Genomic DNA, 26,860 nt, shown 5'->3' with positions numbered 1-26,860 from the left:
AACACCACAATTTACCGAACTAATTTTTTATTTTCCTCATGGAGAAGATAATTCGCCTGGATAAATTTGATGTTTCCTCGGCAGACCCTCAGGCCAACAAGCTTTGGAAATTATGGTTCCACAACTTTAATTACTACTTATCAACTATTGCTTTGTTAAACCCTGATAAGTTAGAAGTTCTCTATTTAAACATCGGTCCCTCTGTTGCTGGTGTTATCGAAGGTTTCTCTGGTTTTAAACATGCCGTGGAATTATTGAAAGGCGTTTATGACAAGACTCCAAGCGTTACTCACGCTAGACATCTGCTTTCTACGTGTTTGCAACAAGAAAGCGAGTCTGTCGACCAATACCTTCAGGCCTTGAATCGACTTGTCGCTGACTGTTGTTTTAAAGATGTAACGGCCACCATTTACAGGGATGAATCTGTCCGTGATGCATTCATTCGTGGTCTCCGGTCCTCGTTGATATGTGCTAGGCTCCTTGAAACAAACACTCTAACTCTCACAGAAGCTACTCAATGTGCTAGGGCTTTAGAACAAGCTCACTTTCGCGTGGAATCGTATGCCTCCCAGATTGGAGCAGTCACTGTTACTTCTACTACGGGAACTAAAAATGTGCTGACCGATTCTGCCAAGGAGGCGACTTGTATTTCTAAAAATTCTATTCCAACTGATTCTCGAATGGAGTTTGACTCTGTACAGTTCTCTGCTGCCCTTCCTGTTCATGGCAAGTGCTGCAACTGTGGAGTGTGACGTCACCTTAAGAATGACCGCCGCCTTTGCCCTGCCCGTGATAAGGTATGTCGAAGCTGTGGTAAACTCGGGCATTTTTCTAAAGTTTGCTGTTCTACTCTATCGAGACATTCACGTTCTTCTTCTGCTATCATAGGGGCCCACGCTAAAGGTGGTGATAGTTGCTCTCCTATCACCGAAACTGTCGAGTTAAAAGGTAAAAGGTTAACTGCCTTTATAGACACCGGCAGTTCTGATAATTTTATCAGTGCCCGCCTTGTCAAAACAATGAGACTGTCCACTTTAAAATGGAACTCCGTAATTTCTATGGCATCATCTGCTGTTTCCCTTAAACTGTCTGAATATTGAACCGAGAACATTTTCTTCAATGGTTGCGAATATTACTGTGCTTCCTGACTCCTGTATGGACATTATACTCGGGGTGCCGTTTTTGAAACTACACCGGGGCGTTACTATTTCTTTTGGTGGATCTCAGGATGCCTTAAAAATCTGTGTGCTAACCAAGATCAGTTGTGCCCCTGTAAAATTGTTCCAAAACCTGACCCCTGATTGCAGACCCATTGCTACAAAATCCCGAAACTACCGTGCGGAGGATGCCCGCTTTATTGAAAAGGAAATTCTTCAACTGCTTAAGGACGATGTCATTGAAACCAGCTATTCACGTTCGGTGAGAAAAAAGGAGGCTGAATCAGGTGTAATATAAGACATTATGTGGATGAACAATTTGTGACAAGGGACATTGTTTATTATAGAAGACAAAAGTATAAAGGATGGCATGACTCTGCCAAAGTTTTGGGTAAAGAGGGTCAATGTGTATTGATCTGACATGGAGGAGCATACTATAGGATGCATCCATGTCACTTGATGAAGGTGAACAAAGACCTTGGAAGGCCAAGGAATAAAGAAAATACAATGTCCTTAAATTAGAGGAATGAAGTCTTGGAAGAAAAAGTTGAAGATCAACATGATGAAAATTCCAATAGTAACAGGGAGGAACTGAAAGACGATACTACAAGACTGAGTAAAGATAAAATAGTGGAATATAAAATTATTGGATGTAATGAGTGGAAAAAAGGAAAGATTATACAACCCAAATAATTTGGAAATTATGGCCATTGGCGGAATATAGAATCAGCTGCAAAAAATGAATGTCCAGTGTGCATCAATTGGGATAAGGTTGATCAGTGGCAAGAACTCCTCCAAGAAACAGTAGGAGATCATGATGAACAAAACTAAAAGGAATGGTAAGTGCATGTGACAATGCACTGTTTCTTTGGCATGATTGATCTGAGAACTTAATGGGTATTCTGGCAATGAATGTAGGTGACTTTATATTTTGTGGAAATGATTATTTAAAAAAAATGTGATTTCAGAATTAAAGAAAATATTCAAGGTTGAAATGCATGAAAATGGAACCTTCAAATTTCTGGGATTGTGTGTTAAGACAAATGGAAGATAGGATCATTATAAACCAAAATGATTATCTATTTCTCCAATAGATATAAAGAAAGGAAGATCCTTAAGGAAAAATAATGAGCCGAGTGAAGAGAAGACAGATTAAAAAAATCTAATAGGTCAAATGTGGGTATCTACCCAGACTCGACCTGCTGTATCATTTGATGTGTGTAGGATGAGTAATACCGGAAAATCTCCTTTTTAGAGGTGGACAGGTGTGAGGAATTAGATGGAACCTACCTTCTTTGCAGCATACCTAACAGTATCTTCTATATATTTATTCTAATTCGAGCAGGATGATATCATTCGTGTCAATCAGTGGTTGGAAAGGTTTCTCCTAATTGCTAAAGAAAGAAGTTTTGTCTTAGTAGCATTAAATATAATAATCCAATTTTTATACTCAGTATTAGTAGACACTGAATTTCTTGGGATTCAGCCATTGATTTGTGTTTAATGTCAAGAATAGAGCAATATTGTCATCAGGAAATATTCCAATCTCGAGCAATATTGCATCAAGGATATCATTCATGAAAATCAGGAACAATAAAGGTTTAAGTATCAATCTCCTCGGCACATCCGCATTAATATAATGTTGCTTGAATATATAGAACAACTTGGATCATCCTTTTATCTAAGAAGGATATGATTATATTAAGTATCAGAGTAGCAGAATTGGACAAAGCATTTTTTACAGAGTTTGGAAAGGACAGGTTTAGCAGCACATTTTTTAAATACTCTAGCAAGGATAAGAACAGATCTACATGCTTTGGAGTGTCAAGGGTTTTTATGATATCCAGGACATGTGAACGAATGATGATCAAATGATCAAGTGTGGGAATTTGGGAGGGAATTATTTGTAGAATCCATCGTGGAGTTGCAGTTCAGCCTTATGCATTGTTGTCCAAACAACATCATAGTAGTTGGATAGTTAAGGAATAGTTGATTTCTCCTTATTAACCACACTATTATAGATTTTTCAGAAATCACGAGTTCCTAATTTCTATGACTAGTCATCTATGTGTACTTATCTCTTGGCTGGGATTATTATAGTCTTACAATGGCTTTTGGAGGCTTTAAATCTTTGTCTATTTGTAGATGCCGTATGAAGTGTGTGTTGCCTATGCACATTAGCAGCTGCACAGATCAAAGTGAACCATTAGGGAGAATGGGAGCTTACTATAGAATTTTCACATGTTGAGCAAGATAATTGTTCACTATGCATCAAAATTTCTTTTCACGATGGTTCAGTTAGAAAATAGGGAGAAAGAAGGGAAGTCCTAAGGTAAGTTTTCCGGCATTTGGGTGTCCTCTACAGTGAAAGGGTGGAATTTTGCTGCTCTTCAACTTTGTTCAAACTATTTACGTTAAGGGAATACAAGTGCAGTAATTTCGTTGGAGCACATCCCATACAATTACTTTTAAAGCAAGTACAGAGATGCAGCATTGCGGTGATGGGACAGAGGCTGGAGCTTGGCAGATAGTATCGTATCTATTATGAAAATATTTTGTTTTTGAGTCCAAATCTTGTAGGAAATTATTTTCTCACAAAATAAATATGAAGTGAAATTAGTAAAAAAAAAAAAAAAAATCTCATAAGGAACTTTTCCTCTGTGTATGTGTGCGTGTGTGTGTGAGAGAGAGACAGAAAGAGAGAGAGAGAGTTCCTAATGGACGCTGAAACAGAGCTGGGCCGATTTTTTTTAATTCATAAAACTGAATTTTATGTGTATTGGAGTGTTCTTAGATAGGTTTTATATCAAAATGCCTCTGATAAGTATCGAAAATTGATAATCAAAAAACTGATTAAAGAAGGAACAGTTCGATTTTGACCTAAGTTAACACCCTTATACAGTTTAACATCACAAGTTCATTTGACAAGCTTTATCACCACACAAGCAGAATGGCCCGGCATATAAAATTAACAATAGGTTCTTTCATAAGACAGGGGCATGTTCGAAATAAATATTTCTGTTTAGAGCACAATTGTAGCATGATATTTGACTTTTGCATTTTAAACTTTAATTCAAGCCATTATATGAAATAATTTGATAAAATCAACTGTAGGTTCTCTACAGTGCAATGTAGACTACAATGGATTCAGTCATTGCAGGAAGGCATATGAAGCTTCCTCCCAGTACTCTGCAGTAGGTTCCTGACTAGAGCAGGCAATCAATTGATTTAAATAAAAAAATGAGCAATTTCACCGATTTTGGTGACAATAAAAGTATTGAAAGTATGGAATATTCGTTAATCCTCATTTAATCCCGGGCATCGTCATGTATCCCTCCTAGTTAAATATAATTGCTGTAAATGAAGCATTTTTGCAATTGAGAGTAAGGATGCAAAAAAGGGTTCTTATTCCAATCAGCACTCATGGCGGCAATTAAAAGTTTAAAAAAATACAGAAAAGTCTGTATAGTGTACATACTCGTGACAAAACAAAGATGTCATATTCCAAAAATGACATAAAATCGATCAAGTATATTTTTTTTTGAGACTAAGAAACTCAAAATTTTCAGTATTTAGCTATTTTATTGTGTTGAATATAAGGCTAATTTGTGATTACGCCGTTTCGATTTGAATTGTCCCAACCCGATTTATTTTTTTTTTTTAGATTTCATCATGGCCAAGGAAAACACAACGACTCGCTTATTCGTAAAATTTTATTTTTGTGAATAATAATAAAAAAAATCTACTTGATCAAATAACGTTAATTTTTGGAATATGACATCTTAATTTTGTAATGAGTACATACATCATACAGTCCTTTCTGTATTTTCTTTACTTTTAATTGCCACCATAAGTGTCAATTTGAATAAGCACTCCAAAAAATAATAAAGAAAATAAGACAAGAGAAGAAAATGAAATGAATACGTTTATGACAATATATACAGGTTGTCCAAAAAGTCACTAAAGGATTTTGAACTTAAATGGGTTTTTTATTTTTGATATCTTTCTGTAATTTTAACACTATCTGACTAAGACATTGAGAAATTAAAAAAAAAAAAAAATACAAAACTCAAACAGTCTTTATTTATGAAAAATAATGTCTTTTAAATGTTGCCCATTTTCAGCTTCGCATATTTGTGCTCTTTCCAAAACATTATTCATGACAGATTGCAGAATATGTGGATTACGATTTAGCTCCCTTGATGTTTTCCTTCAATTCTTGACGTTTCAAGGTCTGCCAGCTTTCGGAACGAAATAAGGGAGTTAAATTGCATTACAGAGATTCTGCAATCTGTATTAATGTTTCGGAAAGAGCACAAATATGCAAAGCCGAAAATGGGCAACATTTAAACGACATTTTTTTATAAATAAAGATTGTTTGATTTTTGCTTTTTTTTTTATTTCTTAATAACTTAGTCAGATTATATTAAAATTACAGGAAAATGTCATAAAAAATAATCTATTAAGCTCAAAACTATTCAGTGACTTTTGGGACACCCTGTTAATATAATATATATTATCTTAACTTAAAAATCTCGGGTATGTTTTACAATCCACAGAGATGTGAAAAAGTAGTAAAAATTTAAATATAACAAATAAATGTTATCAAAAGCAAGATAAGTTATTCTTCTACGCAGCTGAATAAATTTTTAGTGGTTTTAATCACTTTAAAATGTTTATTAGGTTTGAAAAACAAATAGTGTCGAGCGTTAGGTGATAACAAGAAAAATGGGCGCGAATTGACAGCTAAATATTTAAAGTCTTGAAAGTAACTTAAAAATAAAAATAAAACAAAATACTGTTAGAAATCCATTCAATAAATTTCACAGTAACATATATTAGGTGGGTTTCTAACAGTATTTTGTCTTATATATTTTTTTAGTCATTTTTAAGATTTGAAATATTTAGATGTCAATTCGTGACCATTTTTCTTGATATCATCTAAGGCTCGACACTATTTGTTTTTCGAACCGAATAAACATTTTAATGTGAGCAAAACCCCTAAAAATATTTTCCAGTTAGGTAGAAAAGTAACTTATCTTGCCTTTGATAACATTTATTTGATGTTTTTAACACTTTTTCAAATTTCTGTGAATTGTAAAACGTACCCCAAACCTCTTACTGACCCCACGCAGTATCTGTCCCATGCATCCTCCCCATGTGTTGTCTGATAAAAGACTGCCATATGTCTTGTCTATGCATTCCGTGATGTTGTATTTGAGGTTGTTCATCTTTGCGATCTCCGTGAACACTTTGATTGTATAACCGGTATAAGTACCATTCTCAAAGATCACAAATGGTGGTTCCTGTTGGATGAAAAAACAAATAACAGTATTATTAGGTCAGGAATTTTTGAAAATCAAATTTTAGAAACGTTTACATATAAAACATGGGCACTTGAACACTACTAGGACGAAATCACTTTTTTGGTTTTCAGTTGGAACATGGGGAGAGTGTATAGCAGGGGCACACAAGTGCAATTTCAGGACTGAATTAAAAATAAATATGCGTTTTAATAAAAGCTTTCTCAACAACAACAACAACAACAACAACAACAACAAAACATGCATTAATGAATGTGTGTTAGTTTTTGTTGAGAAAGTTTTTAACTATATATAAGAAACTTATAATACAAAATAAAGTTTTTTGGTGTTTTTTTTCCCCAGAAACGTGTTTAAAAGACTGTTCCTGTTTTATTAAAAATTAAAAAAAAAAAGTTTATTTTGTTTAAAAAAAAAATCATCTATTTTGTATTATAAGTTTTTAAAATTTATTTAAAAAAAAACAAACTTTCTCAACACTAAAAACAAAAACACACACTACTGAAAAAAAAAAAGCATTTATTATCGATTCTATGCATTTATTATCGATGCTCTGCATTCTCCTCAAGTTCCAACTAAAAACCAAAAAAGTAATTCCGTCTTAGTAGTACACAAGAGGTGAAAGAGCATAAACGCATGAGACTCACCACCCAGAAAGTGTTTCATACAAAATCTGAACTATATGTATTTTGTACTTAAAACGTATTACAACCTTACATTTATTTCATTTTATTTCTATTTATACAAAATTTTAAAAAACATTTGATTGTTTAACAGAGCAAAAAAGAGGTCGATTTTTAACAAAAACATGATAAAAATTAGCAAATTTTATTTTAAAAAAATTCATCTTTTTGCACAAGGACATATTTTATATATAAATAAAACAGATGTGTGTATGTGTGTGTGTGTGTGTGTGTGTGTGTGTGTGTGTGTGTGTGTGTGCGCGCAAATATTTCACTGGTAAATTCTTAAACTACTGATCACATAACACTGAAATTAGCAGGAAATAGTAATCATACACCAAGGATGATTTATAAAGAGTAAAATCTTTGTTTGGATGGATGAATAACACATACAGAAATATACCAGGAAGTTGAAATTCAGACTGTTCATTTCAAATTGCAGAGATATTTTTTATTAGTTTTACGCATTCGCAAATTCAATCATAGCTAGAAGTGGTTTAATTTTAAATCTTTCTCAGGTTAGGGAATGCGACTGGAGCACTAAATATTTATATTCTAAAGGTTTAGATTCTAGCTAATAGGACCCAAGTCATTTTTTAAACTTTTGAAATCAATACTATATATATATATATATATATATATATATATATATATATATATATATATATATATATATATATATATATATATAATATTCAATAGAGAATGAAATATGAAATCTGCATGAATTAAAATAATCTTTAATAAATATGTTAAAAAACATTTGAGTATTTGTAAAAAAATAAAACATTACTTTTATTTTATTTTATTCATTTTCTATTTATAAAAAAAAAACAAACAAACAGAAAAACTGGTGGCACTAGGGCAGTTTAGTCCAAATAAATCTGTGTTCATTGTAGAAGAGTTCTCTCAGTTTCAGGGAAGAGTTAACACAGCCTCCCCCTCCCCATGTTGAGAATTGTTTTCTAAATTAGTTGGGATGTTAAACTGCACAAATAATAAAATTTTATTTTCATTATTAATTACACTGTTGAACACTCAAAAAAGTAGAGGACATCTGTCGCCATTCTTATATGCACAATGGCATGGAGAATTTTGTGGAGAATGTTAATGTGAGTGATTGAACATGGCGAGAGATTTCAGATATTTCAGTGATAGAGAAATATTGTAAAGGAAAATGGAAACCTGGGTTGTTGTCAGATTACTACTGGAATATAAAAAGGGAGGATGGCATTCAACACAAGAGGGTTAAGAGAACAAATGTTGATTAAACTGACAATTATGTGTTTTTCATTCATAATCAATAATGATAAAATATGATTTATAGTACATGAAAACGGTGCCTAATCTAGAGAATAAAGGTCATATTTAGTATCAGGATAATTTTCTCACACCAAAACAAGTCTTATATGTTATGTACTTTTTTTTTAAACCAGAAATTTGTTGCACAGTGTAATAGAATAAAAAAAAATGTTATTTTATTGCAAATGAAATCTTGCATTTTTGTAATTTTCAAATTTCGAATATTAGCATTAGCTGCTGGAACTTTTACACATTGTTGTCAACTCAAAATTGAATTGTAGTTTATGTACAAGAAACTGAAATCTAATACTAAGACTGTTTAAAAAAAAATGAATATATTGCAAAATTTATTTAGTATTTTTGTAGACCTTATGCTAAATCGCCCCAACTTGCTTCCCCAAAATATGTGATTCTCCTTTTTTTTTTTTTTTTTTTTTGAAATTACATATGAATATACACTGAAAAACTCAGCAGGAAAAAAAATTAGTTGGGGATAGTAACACAAGTGCCAAAATTTCATTTTTATTATTAATTATTTCTCTAAATAAAGATATTTAAATAGAAAACCATCACTTTTCAGATTTTTTATGTGTTGAACCACAGAGTGGAACGATAAAATTGTCACCCTAGAAAAAAACGACAGGATTCCATTTCTGTTTAATGAAAACCGGTTTTCTTTTTTTTTTTTTTTTGTTGCAGACCATCTACTAGTTGACCAGATGTGTACAAATCCCAAGAGCGATAGGAGCCTTCTATCATGTCTGAAAGTGACACAATGTTCCATGAGCGAGATCGGAGATCTGCCACTGCACTCTCTACTGATACAAGTTATGACAACAGGACCCTCACCAACACCCTCAAAATGCAAATCCAGACGGTTCATGAATGAGGGTACAGCTCAATGAAGTTTCTGGCCACGGTTATGGTTTTTGGGGTGGTTTCAAGTGAGGGCCACATCATGCCACCTCACATCTTCAAAGTCAGCTTGAAAGTCTACATCAAAGTGTATCTGGATATGGTGAAGAGTGTGGTCATCCATTGGTGCACTCAAGTGGCCGCTGGCAGAACCTGGGTGTGGCAGCAGGACACAGCGTCGGCCGACAAGTCCAAAGATACCCAGGCTTGGCTTCAGGAGTGCTACGACTTCTTCCACTGGGCCCTGTCCTCCCCTAACCTGAACTTGCTGGGCTATTTCGTTTGGCCATATGTCGAGAGCATCACCAACATGACCTCTCATAATGCCAAAGCCAGCCTAATCGCTGCCATCCCCTGAGTATTTGCCAAGCTCCTGCCGGCGTTTGTGGAAAAGGTATGCTCCCAGTTCCAGACTCATATCGAAGCGTTGATTGAGGCTGAAGGTGGCTACATTGAATAGATATCAGCTCTACTACATAATCAAGTTATCCGAATTGATTTTTTCAATAGCAGTTTTAAAATAAAGCTATAGTGTTGTTTTCTTTAGGGCGATAACTTCATCGTTCCACAGTGTACATTGTCAGCAATCGTGAATAAGTATGAATTGAGAAACAAACGTTTAGCTGTAAAGAAAATGAGTGACGCTTGATTTAACTTCTGGAATATATTTCCCCTTTTTTTACCACTTATATCAGCGAGGGGAAAAATGGTTCCTTTTCGTTATTGTAACGAAATTCGAAAACTGAAATATTCAAGTTAAACCAATAATGTCTACTGAATTGTCATGTTGCAGTAATGAAAAAAATTACGAAAAACAATAGGATAGAAAATTAATTATTAACGAAAAAAGTTTTCGAAAACATTTTAAACATGTATATAAATTAATAGTCAGGGAAAGTAACTGTCCGTTTTATTACAATTAATGGTAGATATCATACAATCACCTATTTGTACAAAGTACATGTTTTGCATTAATAATTAACTAATTTTATCATGACAATTAGATAACATTACTTATTATTGAAATTGATAAAAACAGTAAGTAGTTGTTTTTTTTAATGAAAACTTATTTTTTTCAGCTGTTAGATGTCACTACAATAACGAAGAACGAAAAAAGATTGAGTTATTGTTGTTTGAGTCAGGTTACTCAATGAATTTGTGTTAATACAATTAGACTTTTTTTTTTAATTTGTGTGTGGTGTGCGTTTTAACTTTCAGTACTACAGTTTATTGTTAATCACCTGATGCACCTTCTCTAACATAGCACAGACAGGGAAAAATTCCGGATCACGTTTAAGGCGTGGGTGACGTTTGAGATCATGTTAGAAAAGATCACACGTGTGATTGGAATTTTGAAACCTCCATTTTCCATCTCTTGCTATAAATTTAAATGTATTTATCTAACCCAAACAAACATTAAATAAAACATGTATAAATACATTTGAAGCCAAAACTGCAACGCGAATTTTTTTTATAAAATAAACGGGTGTTTATTTTTAAAGAAATATATTTCGGAGTAAGACTCCTTTATTAATCTTTTTTTTCTCTTCTTCCACGACATGATGTAGTGGGAGATAGTTCGATGAAGAGTCCACGTGATGTTGTTAACTGCGGGGTTTTTATGAAGCCAGATAGGTGACGGACGCGTGGTCGCACATTTTGAAAATCTGGGTAGTTATTTTTGTGTATATCCGTTCAAAGCGTTGCGTGAAATTTGAAGAATAAAACATGTATAAATACATTTGAAGCCAAAACTGCAACGCGAAAGTTTTTTTATAAAATAAACAGGTGTTTAAAAAAATTTCGCGTTGCAGTTTTGGCTTCAAATGTATTTATACAATTTTTATTCAAATTTCACTCAACGCTTCGATATACACAAAAATAACTACCCAAACATTAAATAATATTTTAATTCATGAATAAATAAGCAAATGAATTAATTACTGTAGTGGTCTACTACTACTACTACTACTACTACTACTACTACTACTACAAGGCTACACATATTTCCGGCCTACGTAATATGTCCATGGTCACCGAGATCTCTTTCGGTGATAGCCGTGCCTATGTCCTCTTCTCTCACTCCTGAATGCGCCCATAATTTAAACCCAACATTTCTCCCTTCTCTCTCCTCCTTCTCTACTCCCTTTCCCTTCCCCCGCTTACCTTTGTTTTTCCACTAGACACCTGTTTTATTTCTGTGTTTTTATGTTTTGTTTTTGTTCTGTTTCGGTGATTATCTAATTGTATTGTTTTGTATTTTTTCTTCTTCACTAACTTAATGCTGATATCTTAATTCTTAATTTATTTTATTTTTTCATATCACGTGATTGTTCTCCAGACAAGAACTTTTAACTTTTTCCAACATTCATTAAGAACTAAACTTTTGTAAAAGCAACGGCTCCTGATAAGGTCTCTGGTTGGTTAAAACTAGTTGACTGAAACATACTCACGAATTTGTAGCGATACCCAAATGTTTGTGTAAAAATAAATAAAAAGTATATATATGTTTGCTGTATCCTTATATTTGTAAAATACTGTCTTTTCTCCACTTCTGAAGAGAAGCATTTAGCTTCGAAATACTATGGCCTAAATAGATCATTTCCTCTTTCTCATTTTAGTTCTTAATTATCTGATGATACAATCAAGGTCTATGCATTATATTTAATATATACACATTATATATATATATATATATATATATATATATATATATATATATATATGAGCAAATAGTTAATAAAACATTTTAAAAAACTTTGAAAAAGAGTTAAAAACATATTTAATCTGAAAAGGAAACACTTAATAAGTGGATAGTCCTTAATCCACGGAGTTTCGAAGATATACTTTCTTTCTCATCAGAGGGTAGAAATTAGCAAAATGCGGGATCGGATTTTGCATACAAAAGTATTTGATGAAACTGCAAGTAATTCAAAGGTCTTACTTGATAACAAAAAGTGAAGCAGGGGGAATATGATGAAGAAAAAGGTGATTTCACGTGAATAGATAGTCTGGTGAAAGGTAAAGTATCCAATGACGGTAAAATCCAAAAATGTAAATCCAAATGTAAATTTTTATTTTATATATATATATATATATATATATATATATATATATATATATATATATATATATATATATATAATTTGAGGTTGTTATCCAATTGTAATCAGTAAAATATAACTACGTTAATACAAGAGTGCTCAGTACCGATGTAGAGCAAGATATATTTTCAATTTGTTTTTACATAAGCAGTAATGTTTTGCTACAGTTATGAGCATGTTTTGCTACAGTTATGAGCATGTTTTTGTCGTCCAGTATTTAGTAACTAGAGCCTCTTCAGGCAATCATGCTCATATGAATGTGAAGTCAGCAATGAAAATCAAAATTCATCTTACAGTAAAAAAAAAAAAAGTTAAGGAAAGGCGAGGTAAGGTTCAGCTGTGCATAAAACAAGTGATTAGATTTTTGTCTGTGTTTGGTTGAGAGAACAAGATAGATAGGGTTGGTGTTTAAGAAGTCAGGTTTGAAACAGGATGGAGACAGCGAAATAACGAAGAGAGATTTTATATCTGCGCACGTATATGCTCACTAACCGTCTTAAAATCCAAGTGAACTAGTGTATATTTTTAAAGTTAAGTAGTTTTTAGTAGTGTTTTGGTATCTTCTTGGGAAAAGGTTAAGATTTAAATCAGATTTCACTATCCATTTTCGCTACATCTCTGTTGAACTAATAAGGATCCGTTAAGGTGGGGAGGAAGAAAAAGGAAAAGTAAGAGACGTTAGGAAGTAGGAGAGAGGGGAAGAGACAAAGGAGGATGAGAAGAGGAAAGGGGAAGAGATGGGGAGAAGAAAAAAAGAAATGGGGGAAGGAAAAAAAGAGGGAATGGGGAGCCTATAATTTGTTTAATGGTGGTAGTTTTAAACTATTTCTTTATTTTCTCTCGCTCTGTTAACTTTCAATATTATTTACCATTGCATTCGTTAATTGTAGATTTATTTATTTTTATATTTATAAATGTGCTATCCATAGTTTCAACAATTTTGTTATCATACTTATTGAAACCCAAAGTCTATATTATTACTAAACCTTTTATGATCAGATATAATCATTTGCTTTGACAGCGATTTTGATTAGTAAAAATAGAAGGTAATTGCGAATTATGTCTGGTTATTTGCTAAGGTATTGATAATAACTAGGGTTATGACAACAGCATATTCTTTTCCTTGTTTGGATTCTCAGGTATATATCCATTGATATCTTACGTTTTTATGTAGAGTGATGTGATCCTCGGTTGATTGTGTCTGTGTCGGATATATACTCGAGAGTAAAAACAATGAAAAGAATATGCTGTTGTCATAGCTCTAATAATAACTAGCAATGATAATACTTTATTGAAAGTTATATTGATTATTTATGCATAAATAGTAATGCCCACGGATCTTGAGGCAACATTTGCCTGTGTACATATGCAAATATATATATATATATACACGTATATATCACTCTATATATTAATATGCTACATAATTAACTGGAGTAGATGCAAACTATGACGCCGTGCATGCTTTATCGTTTAGATTTAGGCAGTACTTAGTGGTTGTGGGATATAAAATATATATCAACATTAAGGTTAGCGGTTTTAGAAAATTTTGTTAAAGCGTTTTAATATAGTGGAAAAATAACTATTGGTTTCAGGGATAACAAAGAGATAACATTTATATTTTATGTTTAGGTTACTTGATAATTGTGTTCTTTTGTTGTTTGTTATCCCATTTTTACAATATCAGAGTTATAGAAGTGACCGCAGCAACACATATAAGCTGAATTTAATTTGATATTTATGTTACGGGTAAACACAGTTAACAGAGTTTGAGGGAAAAGCTTTTAGGGATATAGTATACACGCATATGCTAAATATCAATTCTATAGTGGATGGGTTCAGGGGGATATTTAAATATTTAGAGTATGTTGAAAAATTGTTTTTAAGTGACGGGTGTAATCAAATGGAATGTTTTTCGTGCATGTTATTGACAGAAATGGTGTGGTTTTGGATTCAGTGAATGTTACATTTGGGGAGATTTAGGCGGGCAGGTATGTTTAAGTGAGATATTACATGTACGTAGTGTTGGAATCGTATTTAATAAGGATTTAGGAGGGAGTAGTTAGCAAGTGAGAAATGAGCTGTGATTTGTAATGCCTATAATTTATTGAAGTTTCCTGTTTTTTATTTGAGATTTTATCCCTGTCCTTAAATTTCATGATAAAGAGTTTTTCATTTAAGCAAAGGAAGCAAGGTTAATTTAGTGAGTGGCATGTTTTTTTTGTTGTTATTTTAGGATTTCTTAATAGGAGTTACGTATTTCATAGCCACCCTGTCTTAAGTCCAATATTAAAAGCCGCTGTTGCTATTCAAAGCATACACAAGGTCAACAATGTTTTTTTTGTTTTAACTTATTTTAACGTGTTTTCCTAACAAATAAATGTAATTTTAACTCCCTTGAGTTAAAAAAAAATATTTAAATGTAAATATACAATATATAACTGTAATCATATTTATATCCATATTTACTGCTTTTAGTAGTGCTCCTGTGGATTCTGACGATTTATTTTTTAGGGCTTACTTAAAAAATGTTTTCTCTTCAAGGAGTGGGGTAGAAACTTGGTTTTAATAGTGCTTTTAGTAAGGCCTCCTTAATTTTCATTTGTGCTTGCAATAGTGCTTTGGAGGCTTCCTGAGTTTTATTGTTTTCACTCATCACTTAAAAAAATGTTTTCCCAAAGCAATAAAAGACAATATAATCACAAAATTCTGAAAATGGGGAATCGATTTGCTAGAATGTTTTATGTGAAACTAAACCCCTCTCCAAATCTTTAAATATTGATTTAAACTTTTTTATAATTTGGTAGCTTTGTGTCCAATAATCTGCAAAAAAAGTTGAAAAAAGACGAAAAGGAAAACATTGTAAGGGGGTGTCAATTATTCAGGTGCACCTACATATTTTTGAAAAATATTTTCTGTACCCAAGTTGTACTGATTCAAACTAGAACTTGATTAAAAAAACTACGTTTTTCGTATGCAAAATTATTTATTTACGAGTATTTTATTTGTATTTTCCATTGCAAGTTGAACTTGTTTTAAAAAAAAACAATGAAGCAATATGTTTTTCTCATATAAAAAATATTTGGATTTTTTACGACCTAATCCAGCATAGTTTACTTCCTTAAAAGAAATCAAAATGTACTTTTTTGGCTAATACGTTTTAACGGCCTTTAAAGATAATATAAAAAGAAATTTTTTTTTTAAATAATTAAAATGTAATGTTTTAACGTGGAGTATCACTTTCCTATATAAATCTAACGTAAAATGAGATCCCACTTCTTGGCGACATAGTGTGACATGTAATCGTTAGCATTTTTTGGTTAGGGTGGGGTCAAAAAGAGGGAAAGTGGGTGGGGGTGGAGTGAAAAGTTCCAGACATTTTAAAAATACGTAGAAACACTTCAAAACGTGTGTGTGATGGGGGACATTTCATTTTTTTTTTAAAGATTTGCTTTGAAAAGGTCTCACTATTAAATATTACTTAATCAGTTAATTAATCATTCCTGACATTTAAAAGGCTGTTAACACGTACACACAAAACCTAAGGTAGACCTGCACAATGTACACTCTCTCACTGTATTTTTGTTTTCGTTTTTTTACAATTTGTTTCAGCAAGTTGTGCCTTTCTTGGTGCCGGGAAAACTCGTCCCGGGAAAACTCGTCTCGGGAAAACTCGTCTCGGGAAAACTCGTCTCGGGAAAACTCGTCCCCTTTCGCTAGGTAGGAAAACTGGTCCCGTATTGAATAAATATCGATTGAAAACACATTTTATGATCGTTCTTGAAGGAGATATTGTTTTTTAAAATAAACTATACCCCCCCCCCATAATATTTTTTTAAAAATATTTTTACTTGTTTAATGTTTTTTTTGTGTTTTTAATAAAAGCGTTTATTATGTTCATAAACGAGACCGCATATTTTTTTTATATTAATATAAAAAGAATTTACTTATATACTGTTGTTTATAAAAGGGTAAAATCGATTTTTCTACCTCGCCGACTATGTTGTTTATTTAATTTATTTGGAATCGTTTATTTGGTAAAGAAAAAAAAACAGAAAACAAACAAAAAACATGTCGAGTGTTACGGGAGAACGAGAAATAATGCCCGGTATATCACATCTTAGGGGGTCTTGATAATCGCTAAAAAATAGAAAATTAAAGAAATTACTGAGGGAGATTTGGTTTTAAAAAGAAAATAATAAATTTTAATATTTTTTAAAATATAATTTAGAGAGGGGGGATAAAACCTATATCTCCCTTCGAAAAGCAACCAACAAAAAATGAAATTAAAAAGATTCTTGATAAACGATAGCGGAGTTTTCAATAAAATTGATGAATAAATTTATTTAGTGATTACTTTCTCTCTTAATGATTGATTTTAGAATTTTGAAGTAAAAATTAAAAAAATTAAAAATGAGTTAACGAGAGGTTAGCACATGGCATCTCTTGCGCCAAAAAAATATTTCGCTTTTAATTTATTAGTTAATTTTTGCAAAATTTGACAGGACGATAATAAATGTTGATAATTGATAAAATCATAATTTTAAATAACGCATGAGTGCATTTGGTATGACAGAAAACAAAAACATAACAACAAAAAACTATCATAATTAAAAAACAAAACCAAAAGCGTAACGAAGAATCGAATCGCTCTTTTTAATTTTTTTGTTTTGTTTTTTATTATTGTTTTTATGACTCCAAAAAACATCGTTAAAATAAGAACAAAAAAAATTTGTAATTAACTTTGTATGAACATAATAAACGCTTTAAAATAAGTTAAACCACTAAGAACTTAGAAAACGGACACTTAGAAAATCGATTTTATATAAAAAAAAAAAAGAAAATTAAAAAAGTAAAAATATTTTTAAAAAAACATTAGGGGGGGCTATAGTTTATTTTAAAAAACAATATCTCCTTCAAGAACGATCATAAAATGTGTTTTCAATTGATATTTATTCAATACGGGACCAGTTTTCCTACCTAGCGAAAGGGGACGAGTTTTCCGGAGACGAGTTTTCCGGAGACGAGTTTTCCGGAGACGAGTTTTCCCGAGACGAGTTTTCCCGGGACGAGTTTTCCTAAATTCGCCTTTCTTATATGAAGGATTTTTCATTTAATCTAAGGACAATAATGTTAAGACCTTTATTATCCAATATACTCAGTATTGTTTTCACTAGTTGCCATGTTTGTTTTCATGCGCATGCGCGAAATTACATATTGTTTTCACTAGTTGCCACATTTGTGTTCATGCGTGCGTGCATTCAATTTTTGTGCATTTATGCATTAATTCTGTACACTCACTGGCACTTATGACCGAACAATGCTGAGCGCCCTGCTAGTATATATATATATATATATATATATATATATATATATATATATATATATATATATGATCTCTTCAGAAAGTTTCTAAAGCAATTGTTGATTATAACTTAACAAGTTCACATTTTTCTTCCTATGACACTTGGATTCTCTCAAAGTAAAAATTATCCAGAGGAATGACATTTTTGCCACGATAAGGAATCTATGGCAATATAGTTGTCCCCAAAGAATTTTGCAAACATTTTTTATGTGATAAAAAATGCTGTAACTAATATCTGCAATAGCTGATAATATCAGAATAGTTGGAAAATACTAAGTTATTTACAGAAAAACACAGAATATTTTTGTTGTTATAATTAAACCGAAATACAAACCAAGATTATATCAGTAATCGATAGTGTTATTACATGTTTTTTCAACTTGCTAACAGTAAACAATGCAGGTGAGTAATTACCTCCCAGGGCAACAATAGCAAATATAATTGGTGTATCCTTTGATTATTTCGACATATGGACATCATCATCATCAGCAGCAGTAGTAGTACTTTTCATGACAAGATGATTAACAAATGATGTCATTGATTCACAAAGATGAGAAGTCAATTGAAAGTGAATGCTTCAATAGTGGATTACTTTTAAATTCAATAAATCTATAAAATATTCTGCTTTATATATATAAATGATTCCCATCTTGCATTAAGTATACTGGGGAGCAAAACAACAACAACAAAACTACCGCTAGCGTGTGAAGCAATGCTCTTTGTGTAAACAGATTGAGCTAAGGTCGTTTGGACATTGGAATTTCGCATACTCATCTTAGCAGCACCTGATAGCGTAACGGTTAGAAGCGCTGACTGTTGCATAGGCGGTCGAGTTTCAAACTTGGTTTCAGGTAGTTGCTAGTCTAGCTACAGTGAAAAACTGATACAGCGAAACAGTCTGTCTGTGAATGACTTTATATATATATAATAATCAGTAAAGATTAACTTTAGAAACCAAAAGATTTTGTAAACTTAGAGTAAATATAAATATTTATATAGTAATCCCCACCAAATAAAAAAAAAGCTCAATACAACCAAGATAGGAAACAGAGCTTGTTATAGAAGAATACAAATTTAAGATTGTAAAAATATATTTTATATGAATTCATTGTTCGACCTTTTCAATATCTTATTTGAGTATCTTGTCGAACAATGAATTCATGTCAAATATAGTCTTAAATTTGTATTTTCTCTCTCTCTCTCTCTCTCTCTCTCTATACATATATATATAATTTTATTAATCGCATATATATATATATATACATATATATAATCTTATTAATCGCATATATATAATATATATATATATATAATCTTAGTAATCGCATATAATCTTATTAATCGCATGCTTTAATCTTGTATTATAATAGTCGCATTCCCGTCTGCTTGTTCACAATTTGATCAATATGAACAAAAGGTACACTTTTTCACAAATGAATTTTGATACTGAAAACATTTACACATTTATATTTCAGCATGATTTCTAGATATACTATTTATTCGAAGGAAATCTACATTCAAGGAATTATGCCATTTGCATATTACATTAAAGAAAATCTATTTTAATAATTAGCTCCATGTTATTAATTATTTGTGTTAATAAAATTAACTTCATTGTTCTATTTTGAAATATTATTTAAAGTTGATTTAATTTAATTTCATTTCAATTTATCAGACTACACCAGTTGCCTTTAAAAACGAAAGCAAATTTATTTAAGCTGTGAGAGTTATTCCCCCTTTAAGCTATTTCTCGTTTAATTTTCGTAGACTAAAATTGATGTATTTTATGCTTCCATAAATCCGACATGTGATCCATTTTCAGGAAAATCGTAATAAATTAAGAGATTCTGTGTATCTTATATAGTGTGGGACTAAATTATCCGCTCACCAATATGTTTCAACCTGGCATTGACGGGGATATACAGTTAATATATATATATATATATTTGATTAATGAAGGTGAAACTGTATAGCTTGTTCCACCATTATATTTTTTATATTTTATTTATTCAATTTTAACCCCAAACAAAGCACAGTGCCACTTTGAAGCAGGGGTATTATGAAGGGAGATGAGTAGCAAGATGACTGTTCACATTACACTTGAACTTCTGCATGTCAGTACAGCTGGGAAAGCAGAATTCCAGAAGGGAGTTCCAAAGTCTAGTGGTTTTGGGGAATAAACTATTGGAATAGAAGGCCTTCTTACATCTAGGGATCTCTACTGTGAAGGGGTGGGATTTAGTTGCTTGTCGGGTTTGTCGGGGGTATTCACCTCGAGGGGGTACAAGTGCTTGTAGTTCGTCAGAGCATTCACCATTAAAGTACTTGTAGAACACGCAGAGAGATGCAACATTTCGGCGATGGGACAGAGGTTGAAGCCTAGATGACAGCTCAGGGCCTATCGGGTTGGTGACTTTCTTTTGAACCCTGTTCATAATGAGAGACAAGTAGCAGATGCACCAGCCCAAATGTGACAACAGTACTCCATACATGGGCGAATGGTGGCCTCATAGAGGTACAGGATACTTTCAGGTGTAAATAATTTTCTTGCTTCAGTTTGTGTTTATCAGTTACACCTCTGCATTATATTGCCTTCTATAAATTTAAACTTCATTCATATAAATTTCTGCTTGATCCTCCTTTAGTTAGTCTGTATATTATATGCCTCCGTTCAGTCTCAAAAGAAAAAGGATACCCCCTGTAGGGGCAACTACGCATGTAATTATGAGGCAAGGGTTGCACAATCCCAACCATACGCCTCCTGAATCGGCACTGTTTATTTCCAGTGGAAAGGAGAAGTCTAGGATGACTGGAAACAATGCCAAGATAAGCAAAGAGCACATACAGCACCTGGAAGTCTCAAGTGGTCACCCATTTAGTATTGACCAGGTTCAATATTGCTTAACTTGTGATCCAGCAGCAACCGGTGTGTCAACTTGAATATGTCCTTATTTGAAAAAACAAAATGCAATTTTTGAAGGCCAGACTGTTTCCAAATTGGCTAAAGTTGCGAAAAATGGCATTAACAAAGCCCATCTGACAACCCAGGTCAAGAATATGAGTGAACTACCTTTGATGTAGCCTCGTTTTCGAATATCATTATAATAATATATGATCATTGTTGTAATTTCAATGCACAATTCTTCTTCACCAAAAGAAAGAAGTCAGCAAAACCGTTCATAAAAAAGGAAACATTTAAAGGAAACAGAGGAAAAAAGATCATTGTCTGTGAAGAATTGATAAACTGAAGGAATAAATTAAAGGTCGTCTCTTACAACATGATTTTATTGTTTGTATTGAACTATGTAGCACAATATTACTTTCTAAATATTTATTAGTACTTATTAATTTATTTCGTTTGGGTCATTTCTATATTTAAAATACAATGGACACTATTTTCATAGAAATATTAAAAAACTGATTTGCTGTGTGTTATTGGCTTTTCTGTCCAAGAAACTATTTTTTTGTGCTATCCAGAAAAGTATCCGTATTATGAAAACATATTTGTTCATTAAATATATTTCTCATTCCGTGGACTTTCTATGGGTCACACTAATTCAATAATAATCAGGTTATAACATTTAACAAATTCTCACCTGATTCACCAGAGTAAATGTATGATTAATTTAAACTCTTGCATAGATGCACGAACAGTTTGTTTATAAGCAAACATTTAGCCAAATTTGCTAAGGCAGGTGGGATGCCAACGCCATGCTGCGAAGATGGTGCCTCGACACACCCTTATTAAAGAAATATACACCAACACCAGTACATCCAGCTTCCTTTACGCCCAAGGGATACTATAAATACTTTGGCTTTCTGCCCCATACGCTTCTGATCCCCAGTAACAATCCCCTTCATCTGATTCCCTTAGTGGCAGTAAGTGGGTGGGAAGACGTGAAAAAACAAAAAAAACTTAAGGAATACAAATAAATCTTTTGCCTTCTGTATGACATGAAAAAAAGAAGTGAAAACATATTTACAACAAGATCAGATTACAAAATGTCGGCTATTATTATTTGTTTCATGTCACTTCAGTCACAGTTGTCAGAAATCAAGGGACCACCTATATGAAACACATAGATATTCGAATATTTCATTAAAGTTCTCCTTTACATCTCAAACATTGAGTTAGTAAAGTAATTGAGAACATAATTTCCCTCTCCCCAATCGACCATTTAAATATGTTATAGTATATCCTTCTTATATTCTCTTGGTCTTACTGGATTCCAGGACAAGAATTCACCTAATCTAGTGGCGTATCCAGCTTTGTGCTTCGTTGAGGTAACATCACTTGGAGAAGGCGCATAATTCCGCATAAAAAGCCAGTGTAGGTTAACCATATCGAGGAGATCTTATATGGGCCGCAAAAACAAGGTGGAACAATAAATTTGTTGCTCTAAAGAAAACAACACTACAGCTTTATTTTAAAAATATTGAAAAAATCAATTCAGATAACTTGATTATGTAGTAGAGCTGACATCTATTAAACATAGCCGCCTTCAGCTTCAGTTCCTGCTTCAATACAGGTTTGGAACTGGGAGGATGACTTTTCCACAAGCACCGGCAGGAGCTTGGCGAATACTGGGCAGATGGCAGCAATCAGACTAGCTTTGGTGTTATGGGAGGTTATGTTGGTGATGTTCTTGACATATGGCCAAATGAAGTAGTCCAGCAATTTTGGATCGCAAGAGGAGGAGGCGGGGCCAGGGAGATAAGGGTACAAAGTCGTAGCTCTCCTTTTGAAGCCAAGCCTGGGTCTTTTTGGACTTGTGGTCTGGCGCCATGTCCTGCTGCCACACCCAGAATCTTCCAGTGGCCACCTGATTGCACAAGGGGATCGACACACTCGTTAGCACATTCAGGTACATTTTGGTGTTGACTTTCAAGTCGACTTTGAACATGTGAGGTGGCATGATGTAGCCCTCACTTGAAATCACACCAAAAACCATAATCATGGCCACGAAACTTCATTGAGTTGTGCCCTCAAGTGTTGAACAACCAGATTTGTATTTTGAGGGTGCTGGCAATGGTCCTGTTGTCATAACTAGGATCAGGAGAGAGCATGAGTTGTACAGCGGCATATCTCCAAGCTTGTTCGTGAAACATTGTGTCACTTTCAGATGATAGAAGGCTTCTATCGCTCTTGGGATTTGTACACTAGTAGATGGTCTACAACAAAAAAGAAAACCGGTTTTCATCAAATGGAAATGGAATCATATCGTCTTTTCTAGGGCGACAATTTTATTGTTCCACTCCGTACTATGTGATTTTGAATATTTAGTCAGAGTTTACTTGTAGGAAAAGTATCCTCATGCTAGGTTGTCCTGGCAAACTCTCCTCCAGAAAGACCTTAAACATTGAGGACAGTGTCTAGTAGGCATTATTTCATATTCGCCACACCTACATAAAGAAAAAAAAAAGTGTCCGTTTACACATTAGTCGTCAATGGTTGATCTTAACAACTGACCTTAGTAACCTTAAGCATTAAATAACGATAGTAGTCAACTCAGATTGTAATATGTTGATGTGTGTTTAGGACAAATTTTCTTGTCACATTCATGTTGACCATGCTGTAGGTGGTGGCCACAGAGAATACTTGTAAAGTTAATTGATCTTTCTTTCTAATCAAATCTTTCTTGGAGTTCATGTATTAAATCCATTGCACTTTCTACTTTTTGTAAAATCTCTCTAAACATTTTCTCACACCCAAAGCTATTCTTTATCTCTACAAATCTACTATCAAACCATGTATGGAGCACCGTTGTCATATTTGAGCTGGTGAATCTGTGTCCTATTTGAACGTTCTTGATAAACTGCAGGAACGCATCTGTAATTTGATTGGCTCCACCCTTTCTTTTTCACCGTAACCTCTCTCTCTCACAGACGTGATGTTGCTAGTCTCAGTCTTTTCTACAAATACTATTATGGTATGTGGTCATCAAAATTGTCTGATCTATTTACTGCTTCCTTTGTTTCAGCTCGTTTGACTTGTTGGTCTAGAGGTCTCTGTCAAATTTTTGTTTAAATACCTTATTGTAATACAGCTTTCTATTCTAGTAGCTTCTTTCCAAGGACTGCAAGGTTGTGGAACTCTCTTCCTGATCATTGTTTTCCTTCTACATACAGCCTTGATCTTTTCAAGACTAAGGTCAATAAGCATGTCTTGTCCTTCCAATAATCATATTTCATTATTGTTAGGTATTTACATCAAGTGGCTTCATACCTTGTTTCAAGCAACTTTCATAAAAAAAAAAATGTGACTAAATACTTGTGACTGGAGTTTTCTGTTGCTTTTCATTATAAAAATAATTCGGCATTTTTTTTTTTTACTACATACAAAAAAGCGGTAAAGAAACAAATATATAATAAATAAATGTTACCAAAGGCAAGATAGATTACTCTTCAATCTATCTGAGTGAGTTTTTAAAGTTTAAACTTATTTCAAAGTGTTTATTTAATTGAAGCGTAAGTAGTCATCGTGACATTTATTGGGTAGATTTCGATCAGTATTTTGTTTTATTTTTTAGTTTTTAGCGATTATGGAGACCTCCAGACAACTGCCTATATCTGCCATCTTGTCACCGTTTTAACTTAGCAGCTTGGCATTACTTGCGTTTCAACGTAATAAATGCTTCCAGGTAAGTAGAAAATAACTTATCTTGATTTTAGTAACATTCATTTGTTTTATATTTGTCCCCCCCCCCCAGTTTTTTTAGGTTTGTTTTCTATAGTAATAAATGTCCAAATATCGCAAGGTATAGTAACTCTCATCTATCAGAACTTTACAATTAGATGTCAAGGCGACCCACACTCTCTACTTCTGTGTGGTAGAACCTACACTTGTCATTTTTGAGATCATTCGTTTTCTTAAAAGCATTAGTCATCAAGCCTTAATCTTGGCCAGCCACTATAATCCTCTCCTGATAGCAGTAGAGCGATCCTTTTTTTTTTTTTTTTTTTTTTTAACTTTACGTGTATCTGTATTCCATTTGTTCTTCATTTCAAAGACAAGGATTAATCCAGCATTTCTCAACTGGGGGCCGATGGTTCCCTAAGGGGGCCACTGGCATTAAACCGGGAACCATAAGAGGAAGCTGGAAATATGCAATTCAAAATACACAGAGACCCTTTCAACACTTAAAGTTAACATACTGAAGATCAAATAGAAGAGCCGGCAGAGTTCCAGATTTCAAAAGCAATGAAGCTAGTCTTCAGTAAGAAGGAAGAACTCTCCAGCTTCTGTTTATCTGTTCAGCAAGAAGGCATCCTTAATGCTTATACAATTTGCTGCATGTTTTTATGAATGTACATTTTCTGAACTGGGGACTATTAAAACGAAGTTAAGAAACCGTCTTGCTGTTAGGAACAATATTCGCCTTGCTGTATCCAAGATGCAACTGCACATTAGAAGCCCTGTTACATAAGCTCAACAGCAGGTGTTTTATTTGCAGCAAAGTTTCCATTTTGATTTATAATTTTAGAGTAACTAAGTAAACAACAAAACGAAATCTGCATTTTTTTTGTTAAAGAGCAGGGGGCGGGCACGGGTGATGAGATACTAGGTAAGGGGGGCACGGGTCATCAAAGATTGAGAAACACTGGATTAGGAAAAGGAAATTATTAAAAACAGATAAAGAATACAAAAATATTAACTTACAATAACTGTTATTGCTCTGAGCTTTCTGAGGTGCCAGTCAGATGAGTACCGGGAATTGGGTTCCGTTAAAACAAGACCGGACGACTTATTCCAATAACCAATCTATGAAGTTAAAAGAAGAATGCATATTTTGAAAATATTTATTTTATTAATGCAATATTCTTATTAAGTCACAAATTATTTATTTTATTAATGCAGTATTATTAAGTCACAAAGTATTTTTGTTTTAATGCAGTATTATTAATCCAAAATGTATTTCTTTTAGTAATGCAGTATAATTTTTTAAAGTTACAAATTATTTCTTTATTAAGACTATTATTTATTAAGTCTCAATATCTATTTTATTAATGTAGTACTATTTATTAAACCACAAAGTATTTCTTTTATTAATGTAGTATTATTGATTAAGTCATAATTTGTTTCTTTTATCAATGTCGTATTATTGATTAAGTCACAAAGTACGTTTTTCTTAATGCAATATTATTGATTAAGCCACGAAGCATTTCTTCTATTAATGTAGTATTATTTATTAAGTTGCAATATATTTTTTATGAATGTAGTATTATTTATTAAGTTACAATATATATTTTTTATTAATGTAGTATTAAGTCACAATGTTTCTTTTATTAATGTGGTATTATTGATTAAGCCACAAAGCATTTCTCTTATTAATTTATTATTTATTAGGGCACAAAGTATCTTTTATTAATGTAGTCTTATTAAATCACAATATATTTCTTTTATTAATGTAGTATTATTGATTCAGTCACAACGAAACTGTGCATGCCTATTTTGAATTAAAAAAAAGCAAATACGAACTCACAATGTGTCACAACGATTAAAAAAATTTGTATTCTATTTCCTTTATTTAAAATTATATTTTCACTGTTTGTGTAGAAGTGATTTTTAAAACTAATGCATTTCAGATGAAAACATTATTACGCACTTAGGTGTCATGTCGAAATTAGTATAAATTCCAAAAATTACAAAAAAATGATCCAATAGAAGATGAGGTCACTCTTTAACAACAACAAAAAAAAAACTATTCACAATTACATTCCAACATTTTATGTTTAAAATGACAGATTGTGATTATTTAATCAAAATGATCGATTGCAGTTATCTCCCCTGAATATTGTGAACTCTTCAACATTAAAACATACGATAAAACTCTAAAAATCGATAAACTCGATAAATTTTATTTTACTTGTAATTATTTTTCTACTGGATGAATTTTTCTGTAATTTTTAAAATTTATACTAATTTCAACATGACATGTAAGTACGTAATGTTTTCACCTCAAATGTGTTGGTTTAAAACATCACTATTCAGTACAAGCATCTTATTTTCCTC

The 26,860-nt window shown here is 32.7% G+C and overlaps 1 protein-coding gene and 1 long non-coding RNA gene across 2 annotated transcripts in view; one reads left to right on the top strand and one right to left on the bottom strand.

Annotated features, from left to right (window-relative positions):
* The window catches only part of LOC145293098 (ionotropic receptor 25a-like), a 322,383-nt gene that overhangs the window by 65,349 nt on the left and 230,174 nt on the right, over positions 1-26,860 (bottom strand). The window contains exons 9-10 of the mRNA XM_080139474.1: positions 25,508-25,609; positions 6,284-6,463 (exon numbers count right to left, since the gene is read on the bottom strand). Coding sequence (XP_079995600.1) covers positions 6,284-6,463; positions 25,508-25,609 — 282 coding nt within the window. The remainder of the gene's footprint in view (positions 1-6,283; positions 6,464-25,507; positions 25,610-26,860) is intronic.
* LOC145293099 (uncharacterized) overlaps positions 1-26,860 on the top strand; it is a 199,416-nt gene that overhangs the window by 108,825 nt on the left and 63,731 nt on the right. The window contains exon 2 of the long non-coding RNA XR_013869662.1: positions 24,378-24,488. This is a non-coding gene — a long non-coding RNA (uncharacterized LOC145293099). The remainder of the gene's footprint in view (positions 1-24,377; positions 24,489-26,860) is intronic.

Source organism: Euprymna scolopes, chromosome 14 (assembly GCF_053919585.1).
Source record: "Euprymna scolopes isolate OS-2025 chromosome 14, ASM5391958v1, whole genome shotgun sequence".
Classification (NCBI taxonomy): domain Eukaryota; kingdom Metazoa; phylum Mollusca; class Cephalopoda; order Sepiida; family Sepiolidae; genus Euprymna; species Euprymna scolopes.
Note: the sequence above shows the minus strand (reverse complement) of the source record. Positions and strands in the feature narration are given on the sequence as shown.